The 12493-nt window shown below is 47.3% G+C and overlaps 1 protein-coding gene across 6 annotated transcripts in view; it reads right to left on the minus strand.

Moving 5' to 3' along the window:
* Window positions 1-194: 194 nt before the first annotated feature.
* The window catches only part of ROBO4 (roundabout guidance receptor 4), a 102537-nt gene continuing 90238 nt past the window's right edge, over window positions 195-12493 (minus strand). For 5 of the 6 annotated variants that reach the window (XM_082200260.1, XM_082200258.1, XM_082200255.1 and 2 more), the window contains 2 exons: window positions 8894-9163; window positions 195-2445 (listed from right to left, as the gene is read on the minus strand). In XM_082200260.1, coding sequence (XP_082056386.1) covers window positions 2279-2445; window positions 8894-9163 — 437 coding nt within the window. In that variant the 3' untranslated portion in view covers window positions 195-2278. The remainder of the gene's footprint in view (window positions 2446-8893; window positions 9164-12493) is intronic. The other variant, XM_082200256.1, reaches the window with a different exon arrangement.

The raw sequence follows: 12493 nt of genomic DNA on the forward strand, positions 1-12493 counted from the left end.
AGCTTATTTGCATATTCATGAGCTTATTTACATTTCACGAGCTTTCCCGGCCCCCCCAATATTTTTTATAAGTCCGCGTCCCTGAACCTGGTCAGTTGTAAATACCTCTTAGGTAAAGGATGTACAGAAGGAAACAACTGGCACGTACCTATGGCCTCTTTGAAACACTGTGATGCTATGAAATGGATTGCACCTTTTGGAAATGTTTCAATTTATTTACACAGTAAGGCCACACACACACACACGAAAAAGTTAGTAGCTGCGCCACATCAGGCACAATTAGTAGACACGCGAAAGAAAGAAAATGTTTGCAGTGACGTAAACAGTTCTCCTGCAAGAAGGTAAAAACAGAGATAGCAACAAAGGGCTGCCCAAGTTTAAAATGATTACCGAGTTGCTATTTTCTCCACTTTGAAGATTCTTTCTTTCTTTCTTTCTTTCTTTCTTTCTTTCTTTCTTTCTTTCTTTCTTTTTCTCTCTATCTCTCTCTCTCAGAAACCACTGCAGGCTGCATGGGGACGGTGGTGGTGGGGACCTCAGTCCAAACTTTAAAAATCCACAGGGTTGGCAATCAATAGTTAAGTAGGAGATTAGAAAAAGTGCCCCCCCTGCCCAGTAGAAATGTCCTTGCAAGTCAGCAACCCAGATGGTGGCAGAGGCTGATGGATCCTGGGAGAGAAGCCAATGAAGAAAAGGCCCAGAGGGTTTTTCTTCATTATCCTGACACTGATCTCCACCTCAGAGGCTCCTGCGATGATCAGACTTCTGAAGAGTTGCCAATATGGCCAGGAGAAGAAGGAGGAGAAGAAAACACTGGTCTGGCTTTGCTCCTCTCCCTTTATAGTCCATTTAATATGCAAGAATCAGCAGGTGAAGGTTTTCCTGTTGCAAAGCTAAATACGTTCAGCTCAGTGGTGCCATCCGGGTAGGACTTTGGGGCAGATGTCCAAGGATCCATTCAGCTGCAGGAGCGGGAAGGCTCCTAAATGCATCAATCCTAAATGCTGGCTTACCACATTTTGAAGTTAAGTAATATATATTGCTGTCGAAAGAGGGGAGGGGTGTTAGGAACACAGTCTAAAATTATGCAATTGCACCACTAGATCATCTGCTCAGGACTGCAGATCATCATGGCAGGCTATAGAAGGACCAGTTCAAAAATTGTAAACTGATATCTTTTTCCCTATCGCCCCCAAAAAACATACACTGGAACACCAAGGATAAAATGAGAGAAGGTGAATCCCAGGCCTGACTCACTGACATCAGAATCCTGTGCATTTTTACTCAGAAGGAAGTCTCGCTGTGTTCCATGAGGATTACTCCCACTTAAGTTTGCACAGGGCTGCATGATGCTCAATAGTCCAAACTAGTCTCAAAGCTAAAAAAAAATGTGAACATGATACGGGCAGGTTCCTTCTTCCACATATATTATGAACAATGCTATGGTTGAGGTGAGAAGAGGAGGTTTCAAAGAACCAGGCCATTGATCCCTCGAACTCAGTGCTGTCATCAGTCCAGGGTTTCAGACAGGGGTTTGTCTCCCCCTGAGAGATGCTAGAATGAGAAGAGACTTTCTGAAATTTTGCAAAGGTCCACGGCGTGCAGGCAGAACTGGCTCAAGGACTTCCAAGGAACTTCCATGGAAATTCTCCTTCCCAGAAGGGATTACAAATATATGCTTGGGTTTGTTGACAAAGGCCAAGATTGGTGAAAGTCTACTGGCCAAGAAGAGATACTGATTAGAGCTAGGGAATGAAGGAGCTGTCAATTTTTGTTCCCTCAGTTCCTCATTTTTCCCAGTCTTAAATTCTGTTCTCCACATTTTCCCAGCGATTTGCAATTCCTCGTGAAAATTCACCAGCATGCGAATTTCTCCTAATAAACACTTTTTGAAATGCAGTTTTAACTAACGTACATTTTTTTTTTGCAGGCGATTTCCCCTAATATAATTCTTTTTGGGGTATGTTATTTTTGCTAATGTATTCCTTTTCATGCACCCTCTCCGATAATCTAGCCATATTTTGCAAACATTGATTGGAGAAGTGCATTGCAAAATCGGGACAAGGGCAGATTTCAAAGGATGTTTGGGTTATGGCCTGTGTATCATTTTGAAAAGTGTGAATTTGATCAATCCTCCTCTCAATGCAAACTGAATTGAACGTCTCCCCCATCCCTCTCTGATCCTGACAGACCCCTTTCCAAGGAAGTGCAAGAGGGGCCTGCCTTGATCTGTTTCATGCACCTTTGTCCCCACACTCAGATGTGCTCTCCGGCCTTCTCAGCGACCCCCTTTGTTTGGCGTGACGAGCTTCTCCACAACCGGTTCCTCTCCTCTCTTGGGAATGGCAAAGGATCCTGACCCAGAGTCCTGGGTAGCTGTCAGAGGAGCCTTGATGGACCCAGCTTCTCTGTCTGGATAGCTGCTTGAGTCAGACATGCAGGCACCTGAAAAGAAACAGTCTGTTGCTATTACTGTCCTTTGGGGAAGGGGCAGGGAGGGGCTGTAGCTCAAGCACAAAAAGGGATATTGTTCCAGGCAATACTGACGCACCAGGGCAGGGGCACAGAAGATTTGGGCAAAGCCAGAAGCCGTTGCTTTGACAACCAAGGGAGAAATCTTGTGTGCACATACTGGAGCCGGTCAAAAGCGTGTGCCCGGCAGGCCTCCCTCTGGTGCAAACAAAGGCACTTTTCCTACAGCAGGGCTTTTGCTCAGCATATCCTAAAAGAGCCATCTCCCCCCCCCCCACATCCCTGAAAAGAAGCAAAATAATAATAATATCCAAACAGTGCAACAAGCAGACATCCAAATAAAGAGCTTGCTGCCTTTTGGTATAAGCAAGGTTAGAACTGCCCATTTTTATGGGCCTTGCACCTCTGCCTTTAACAACAAATTATGAAGTTTTTTCTCCATGTCAGATAAAAATAATAATCTAAAGTGCAGTATGGCTTGTGAGTTGTTAAGAGCATAGGAGCAGGAGCAGCAAAACAGAAAAAGTTGAAAACTCAAGGGCTAACTCCACGGAAACAGCTCTTTATTCAAACAACTTCTACTGAGAAGTCTCTGTTTCATTCCTCCTCTGCCTTCTGCGAACCCCAACAAATTTCTGAAGAATCTCAGTAAGAGACCTATTAGTTTAGGAAACTGACTTAGGCAGAATTGGTTCACCTAGCACCATATTGTCTACACTGACTGGCAGGGCACTCTATAGAGGGATCTGTCCCAGTCCTAACTGGAGATGCCAGAGCTTGAACTGGGACCATCTACATGAAGAGCAGATGCTCTTCAACCAAGCTATGGCCCCTCAACAGAACTCCTTGCCCCATGCAAAATGTCTGCTTCTGCACCTAAGGGGACACTATTTCAACCGGTCCTCTTGGCAGTGAGTGTGGGGCCTGAAGGCTTGCAGGGAGAAGGCTAAGGACAGCCCAGAGAGTGGCAGTTAATGAGGGCAGCTACAAACATGTGTCAGCATCTGTTTAAGCATGTGCATGCCAGGGCCCATGGGCGCTAATACTGCATTGTCCAGAGGTTTTCAACCTTTTTGAGCCCACAGCTCCCATGACCAATTACATTCTTTCTGCAGCACCCCTGTGGGGCTCAGGAGCCCAGTTATGCCACCCCTTGCCTGCAGAGCTGGCAGCCTCTCACTCTTTTTCAACCCCCCCCCCTTGTGGAGTGTTCCCTCAGCCTCATCTCCTCTCCCTCTCCTTGGGAGTCCTCTGGGCAGCTGCTGCTGCTGCTGCTGCCCCCAGTCTCTGAGCTGTCCCCTCTGCCCCAAGGAGAGCTGCCTCCTCACACTGCCCCACAGGGGTCTGGAAAGAGGATGCCCCCCAGCCTTAGTGGTCCAACAGAGAATGGCCGAAGGTGAACGTGAGGCTAGCACCTTACCTTGGGAGACAGCAGTGGCGGCGGCAGCAGGCGCTGCTGGGCCTGCATGTTGGAAAGTCTCCCCTTCAACACCAGGCACTCAGCTCCCAGGCAGGCCTTGCACACAGCAAACACAAGAAAGGCCAGCATGGTGCCTGCCTGCCTGCCCAACCTCCCACTAGTCTTTCCATTCCCAACAGCAGGGGCTGTTGTACTGGCTGGCTTGACTCCCTCACCCACTTGCCTCAGCTCCTGTCAACCAGCACCCCCTGGCCAGCCCCAAAGCACCATTCTCCGGGAGAGCTTATCACCAGGGCTGCTGCAACAAACAGCTGTGCAAGCCTTTGGGAGGCAGAGACGCAAGAGGGCATCAGAGGGAAGGAAAGAGGAACAGAGGCCAGTGTTGCCCATGGCACCCCTGTCCATCATTCAAGGCACCCCAGGGTGCCACAGCACACTAGTTGAAAGCCACTGGCATTGTCCCTCCAGATGTTGCTGGCGAGCCAGAGGCTGTCCAACCTGGCCTTAATTGGCGGCTGCCTCTGATGAGTGGCTGATCTCCCGCGGTGGTATAGACTGCCAAGAACAAAGGCAGAGCAGTATAGCACCAGCACTGTCATAAGTACGTATCACTGCAGGTCTCGGCCTTCTTGCCAGAGTACATAGATCATGGTCTGTGACTTAGTTTGTAATATGACAAGTGCTCTCTATTGATGATCCAACTATTCTCCTTCAAGGACGCCAGAGAGGCTCAGTGAACTCTGAATACAATGGCCTGCTGGAAACAAACAAACAAAAACGAGGACAGGACTCCTGCCAGTTATGCAAAAGAGGGAGTTTCTGCAGATGTAGCTTGTCACCTGCTCAATTCTCCTATTTGGCTCAATTATTAAAGGTGCAGGAGGAATTTCCAGTGGACCCTGCTAATTAAAGGTACAGCAGATTCCTATCATAAGAATATAGGAAGCTGCCTTAGACTGAGGCAGGCCAATTGGCCTCTCTTGCTCAATGTTGTCTATCCTGGCTGGTTTCAGGCAGGCCTCTCTACCAGCCCTACCTGGAGATGCCAGGGATTGAATTTGGGACCTTCGGGATGCAAGGCAGGTGCTGCAGGACTGAGCTATGAGCCTCGTCCGCCTTCCCTCTACAACACAACTCTTGAAGACATAGGAGCAGCCCTGGCCTGCTCTTTTTTGCACCTGCCTTCCGACCCCCAAATGCCTTTGATGGATGCTTGCTGTGATCCACGAGAGGCATCACTCAGAGCTATCTTGGGGAGTGAGGCTTTCTCCCGTGTGAGGCTCTGATCCAAAGTGGATATGGCAGGGGGGGCAAGGTGCACGGGATACTTCCATCACTAATTGAATCTCTCTTCCTTGCTTGCTGAGGCGCAAAGGTGTGGGAGGCCATCAGTCAGTCAGAGCATTGGAAATCAATAGGTCTTCTCTGTGCACCCCTGCCCCCACCATGGAGCAGTCATGGACTGCAGACACTGGCCCCAATTCACCGCACCTCTGGCAATTTATAAGACACACCCACCCAAAAAGAGAGAAGCCACATAGGCAGTTGAATGGGGAGGAGGTGTCACCCTATTCCTTCGAAAGCAGGTGGCTTTCATCAAAATCTGCAAAACAAGCAGCAAATTTGCTGAAGTACAGGAGTTGCAATGGCCCAAATCACCATGTGTGATGCTCTCATGTTGGCCAGCAGAGCAGTTTCTCAGATCTGGGTCAGGCAGGGGGACCTCTTGCAATTAACAAAGTCTGTGTATCTTGAGTAGCTGAGGAGGCCAAGGGCATTTTGGCAGGTGTGGCGATTTACCAAGTCACGGCGCTGCCAGGGGTTGAAAAGTTCCCTCCTATCCTGGCTGTTTAATCTACCCAACTCGTAAGTGCAAAGGAATCTCTTGTGTCAAAGGGCTGGCCAACCCTGGGCAAGAGAGTTGCGTATGTCCTGTTTGCAATGTACAGACAAGGCCGCTGCAAATCAGGAGAACCATTCTTTTCCCCTGCTGTTTATTGTCCCCAGCAAACCACATGACAATGCCCTCCCTATTTAGCTTGAATTTCTTGCCGCCTGACTTCCATCAGCTCAGTTCCAGAAGGTCAGGACTTTTAGGGTGCAAACAACATTACTGAGGGTCCAGAGGGCAAAGTCCACCTCCCCACCCTGTCAGCTTGACTTGACGGATTGGGATCGCCTTAGATGAACAATTACCAGTCGGAAGTCAAGCCTCTGGCACAACCAAGCAGAACACAGAAAATTTATGAACTGTGGCAGCAGCAGTGCTCTGAATCAGTGCTGGGCGGGGGGGCAGCCACCATTTACATTTCCCACCATCCTCTCAATGTAAGATTGCTCTAGGATAGGGTTGGAGACATGGGTGGGGGGCAGTGGCGTAGCGTGGGGGGTGCCAGGGGTGCTGGCCGCACCTGGCGCAACATTTTGGGGGGCGCGTTTGGCCGGCCCTCCTCGAGGAAGCAGGAACCCCACTGTCCTCGGACCTCCTCCGAAGCCTGGCGGTGGGGCGGAGAGACCTTCTCCCCGCGCCAGCCTTCGGATGGCTGTCCTGAAGACTTGTGGTGGGAGCAGTGGCGTAGCGTGGGGGGTGCAGGGGGGCCTGCTGCACCTGGCGCAACATCTGGGGGGGCGGAAGAGACTCGAGTGCTAAAATCCATGGGTTAGGGGGTGCAAATTACTTGCCTTGCCCCTGGTTAGGGGGCGCAAATTACTTGCCTTGCCCCGGGTGCCAAGAACCCACGCTACGCCACTGGTGGGGGGCCTCCAGGTTTTGCCCTCCAGATGTTGTCAGCCTCCAAATCCCATCAGCTCCAAGCACCACAGCCAGTGGTCAGGGATGATGGGAGTAGGTTACCAGGACCCTGCAGCTGCCCAACAATGCCACATCTGGATGCTGGGCCTGCTCCCAGGCTAGCCAGATGCAAAAAGGGAAAGGACGTCTGTAGCTTTAGTACAGGAGCGGGGAGCAATTTTGGCCCAGTTGGCCAGATCTTTATCTCCTGCCATCCCAAAGGCCAATGTCAACAGGTGTGGGGGACAACCCATCTGTCACTCATCTGATGTCATAACAATGTCAGGTGATCGACAGGTGGGTTGATCCACCCACCTGTTAAAATTGGCCTGGGTGGGTGGAGGGAAGATAGTGACCAAGGTGGATTAATCTCCCTGCGCATCAGCTGGTGCATAGGGATTTCAAGCTGGCTTTTTGCAGGGTAAAGGTAAAGGACCCCTGACAGTTAAGTCCAGTCGCAGATGGCACTGGGGTTGCAGCGCTCATCTCACTTTACAGGCCAAAGGAACCGGCGTTTGTCCACTTCCGCAGACAGTTTTTCCGGGTCATGTGGCCAGCATGACTAAGCCGCTTCTGGCGAAGCCAGAGCAGTGCATGGAAAGACCTTCCTGCCAGAGTGGTACCTATTTATCTACTTGCACTGGTGTGCTTTCAAACTGCTAGGTTGGCAGGAGCAGGGACCAAGCGGCAGGAGCTTACCCCGTTGCGGGGATTCAAACTGCCGACCTTCTGATCGGCAAGCCCAAGAGGCTCAGTGGTTTAGACCACAGTGCAGGGATCACCCCCCCCCAATTCATTGTTGTTGTTGGCACCTGTCTGTCTCGAGAGACAATGGAGGGGATGAAGCCAAACCGCTGCATTAGCAACACCAAAGTGACCTCCCTGGGGAGCAAGCATGCACAGAGAGTATGGAGGTCCTGGGCTGCCCAGATGACGAGACCTCCCTCTCAGCCTCACTGATGCGGTCCAAAGGAAAGCAGAGCATTACGTTGGGCACCAGCTTGGCTGCAGGTGTTGCTGCAAGTTATTTGATCCAGCTGCATTTCTACCTTTCCCACACCTGTAGTCCCCTGTGATATCAGCTGTAAGGCAGCTAAGCATGTGTTCTGGAAAACATCCCTTGCAGGAGGACAGAAGCGTCGTCCCCCCTCTGCTTTGGTGGCTGTGTACGAGAGGGTCACCTTGGGAGGTGCAGCTTGTCATGCAAGCAGCATCTAGTGAAATATATTCTTCAATGCAACTGTTAAAGGTGCAGAGAGCCCGGTCCTCTTTTGCCCCTGGATCCCACATCTGCTCCACATGCAGGTATTAAGAAAATGACAAAAAACACTTTTTATCATACGTGGTGGGAATGTAAAAAAGTGGAAAAACTTCTGGGGAATGATATATAATGAGATGAAAAAGATGTTGAAATATACATTTATTAAGAAACCAGAAGCATTTTTACTTGGCATTGTAGGAGATGATATTAATAGTCATGATTGTAAGTTGTTTTTATATGCAATGACAGCAGCAAGAATGGAAGCAAGAAGAACTACCGGCGAAAGAAGAATGGAGGATGAAGTTGATGGACTATGCAGAATTAGATAAATTAACAGGAAGGATTCGAAACCTGCGGGATCAGAGATAATTAGAAGACTGGAATAAATATATGAACTGTTTGAAAAGTAATTGTGATGAACAAATTACACTAATAGGACTGCAAGAAGTTTTGTAAGGTGGATTATTTGAAATATTGCAAGAAAGACTATGAAGAGAACTAGGGCACAAGAAGAAGGGGACAACAGAGGACAAGATGGTTGGACAGTGTTCTCGAAGCTACAAACATGAGCCTGACCAAACTGCGGGAGGCAGTGGAAGACAGAAGTGCCTGGCGTGCTCTGGTCCATGGGGTCATGAAGAGTCGGACACGACTAAACGACTAAACAACAACAAAATGTAATATAGAAATTAAGAAATGCAAAATAAGTCATAAAGAATGGAAAATCATCAGAGCTGTTGACAGAAGTCTAAAAACATTGTATAAGATGAGAAGTTATGTTGTATGACTGTTGGAACTGGTAGGTTAAAAATTCAATTAAAATGTATATTTTAAAAAGAGAGAAGGAAGGGGAAGAGTTTGTCTCTACTCTCATTTGCTCTTCTGTTTCAGATTGCAGCCTCCAAGGCTACTTTCCCAAATAAATAAATAAAAGACAAAAAACACTTGCCCTTTATCCCCTGCAAGGCAGAAGTGAGTGGCTGGGTTTCTCCCGGCGCTGCTACTGCCATTGCCTTTCCCCTTCCCAGCTCCGGGATGGCGTTCCAATTCTCAGCCTTCTGCGGATACTTGGCTTCCACCTCATCCACCCAATCTGTGCTCCACTCCCACGCAGGAAGGAGCTGCGATCCGGGAGGCTTCTGCTCAGCTTCCTCTGAGCTCTCCAAGGAAACGTGTGGTTGCAGGAGTCCATTGAGTGGGGGTGCTGAAGGCAAAATATCTGCAAGGGAGAAGAGCAGGCAGGTCACCACCCACTCAAGGGAAGCAGGGGTTTCATATAAAGACCAACCACAGTCACAGAGCAGGAAGGAACCTCCAGGGGTCAATGAAGGACAACCCCTTTGCTAAAGAATCCCTGGCAGATGGCCTTCCAACCTCTGGTTGGAAACCTCCAATGAAGGAGAGTCCATCTTCTGATTCATTGCAGCGCTTACAGTGTCTGTCCAGGATGTCAAATGGGGCTCTCACCCACTCGTACCTGGAAATGCCAGTGAAATGCCAGAGTGCCTTCTCGGTAGTGGCGCCTGCCCTGTGGAACGCCCTCCCTTCAGATGTGAAGGAAATAAGCAGCTATCTTATCTTTAAAAGACATTGGAAGGCAGCCCTGTTTAGGGAAGCTTTTAATATTTAATGCTGTATTGTTTTTAACACTCGATTGGAAGCCGCCCAGAGTGGCTGGGGAAACAGCCAGATGGGCGGGGTATAAATAATAAATTATTATTATTATTATTATTATTATTATTATTATTATTATTGAATCTGGGGCCACCTACATGCAAAGCAGACACTCTATCCTTGCCCTATGTCCAGAACCACCTCCCAGGGATCCCGTTGAACTGCAAAAATAATGACATCATTGCAAGCAGATTCAGTTGCCCTGTTCCTTAGTATCGCTCAGACAAGTCCAAAGCAGTTTGTTGGGAGTGCAGGGAAGGGAAAACGCCAGAGGTGTTACAGAAAGGGGGGGGGAGTTAATGCTACAGGCAGAAGCAACAACACCACATTTCAGGGTTTTGCATTAATAAAATTGGGAATAACTCTCCACATTCTCTTGGAATCCCTAATGCAATTTCCAATCCCCTCTTTTGCACCTACAAATATGTGATGAAATGGTGGGCCAATAAATCATTTTATTCCCCCTGACTGTGCCTTTGACAAGGTAGTTTAGGAGCGTTCAAGGGTTTGCAACCTGTGCAAGATTGCTGAATATGTTCCAGTTTAGAAGTTTGCTTTTTTTTCCCTTGTAGGATATGTGTGTTGTGATGAATGCAGGTCTGAGCAGGACAAGGGAAATTAAAATGATCCATGGTCTGGAGCATGAGAATCACTTACAGATTTCTTTTTTAAATTAAGCTGTATATAATTTGTATAAACAAATGAGTGATAAAACAAACAGGCTTTTGGGTGGCTCCTAAGATAAAAAAGAAAAGAAAAAAGATGACAAGCAATGGAATCCTATGCACATCTACTCAGAAGTCAATTCTGTTTGAGTCCTATGGAAATTATTCCCAAGTAAACAGGTATAGGATTCCAGCCTAAGTCAGGGCAAAGGGTGTGACAGAGGTTTACAAAATTATACCTGCTGTAAAGAAAGAGAGAACTTTCTTTCCCTCTCAGACATGAAGCTGTTCAGGGGCATTACAAAGACACAGGTACACAAATCTGCATAAAACATGCATATGCTGATTTATATGCACTGGCGCAAATTTTGGCTGAATTTTGCAGGGGGTGAAAACAAATTCTGGCTCTTGCTGAAAGGGCTTACTCTGAGCTATGGACCGCTGATAGGATTATCTGGGTGCCTTTTGTTAAGTTGTGGGTGAACATATCAGACGACACAGCGATTCTTCAAACAGCTCTTGTTTATTCAGAGGCCAGAACAGAGCTGAGCTGAAGGGCTCAGTCAGCCTGCTTATATAGAGCTTCAGTACCGCGTTACTGTAGCAACTTTCTAAAACTATCCAATCACTGAACGTCACTTTCGATCCTTCATTTGCATAACTATCTACAGTATCCCCCTGCTGGCCCAGGGTGAGAACTTAAGTACATAACACCTTTTAGGCAGATGGGGCCCATAATCTATTGCCACAACTTGCTGTGCATGTGCATTTTACAATGAAAACAAATCCAACATTCAAGCACATACATGCACATGCAAACACACATTTATTTCCCCCCCTTCTTTGCCCAGCAACTGCACGTAATTACAAGGCCCTGGTTACCACTCAATAGCCAGAGGAACTTCCAGCAGTGGACAGCAATGCTCATCTGACCTCCCAAAAGCTGAGTGACTGCTGCTTATCCGGGAGGAAAGGGGGAGAGGCAAGGCAGTAGAGAAGTCAGTGCAGTGCAAAAGCGCTGTGAGAGCTAATTTAGTGTTTCCACCGGGGCATTTGCCCCCATGCTGACCTTCTCCCTCCCAGTAAGCAGCAGGGAGTCAGCTGTTGGAAGCTCAGGTGAGCACTACCATCCCGCCACACCAGCTGCTAGTGGAAACGCCTCTGTAGCCCATCTTTGGACAGCTCTGCACTGAACATTTAAAGCATATTCCATGCACATTTAAAGCATACAACTTCTCCCAAAGAATCCCAGTAGTTTGTTATGGGTGCTGGGAATTTGCAACTCTGTGAGGGGAAAAGCCACAGTTCCCTGATTTCTTTGGGGGAAGCCATGAGCTTTAAATGCGCACTGGGTGCATTTATTTTTAACTTTTTTTGTTTGTTTTTTGTATTTTTAATTTTTTTAATGAACCATCAATTCTTTATTGATTAAAAGATTTGCATGTCTATACAAACATTATGTATTATCTCTTAACAGGTAAAAGGAAAAAAGGGGAAAAAATAGAAAATAGAAAAATTATAAAGAAAAAAAAAGAAGTAACAAAGAAATTAAATTAAAAAAAGAGAGAGAAAGTTATTTGCATATATTTGCATACATTTGTATGCAAAAGAGGGAATGCATCTCAGAAGCAAAGAGCAGATTCTCTGAGTGTCCCTATTTTCCAGGGACAGCCGCAAATTTACAGAAGCCCTCTCGGTTTTACATAATTTTGTATTTTTATACTATTGTGTCACCGTCCTGGGATCTTATGGAGAAGGAGAAGTAAGAAATGTTACTGATGATGATGGTGATGATATCGCTACCTTACATACACAATATCCAGCAAGCCTAAATCCACAGAATGTGTAGATGGAGTCTCATTGGCTCTGCACTTTGCAGTGCATTGTAAGCAAAAGTTTTGTTTTTACATTTTAATCACATATATATTTAAAACCTTTTTAAAATGTGGGTTGAGGGAGAAGGGGCAGGAGAACTGAGGCTTGGCAGAAAAGACTTGGGGTTTCCCCCCCCCCGGTCAACCCCCATACAACACCCCTGCTGCTGCCAGTCTCCCAACTGGCTTGGAATGGATTGTGCTGCGATGCCAAATGCAGAAATCTGGTAGGATGCCCAAAAGGCTTGTCTGGGGTGGAATCTACACAGATTTTTTTTTTTAAAAAAAATGCTTTATTTCAAAACGTTTTGAAAAATCCATTGAATTTTGCATAGC

This window comes from Podarcis vaucheri, assembly GCF_965113315.1.
Source record: "Podarcis vaucheri genome assembly, chromosome: 15".
Classification (NCBI taxonomy): Eukaryota; Metazoa; Chordata; class Lepidosauria; order Squamata; family Lacertidae; genus Podarcis; species Podarcis vaucheri.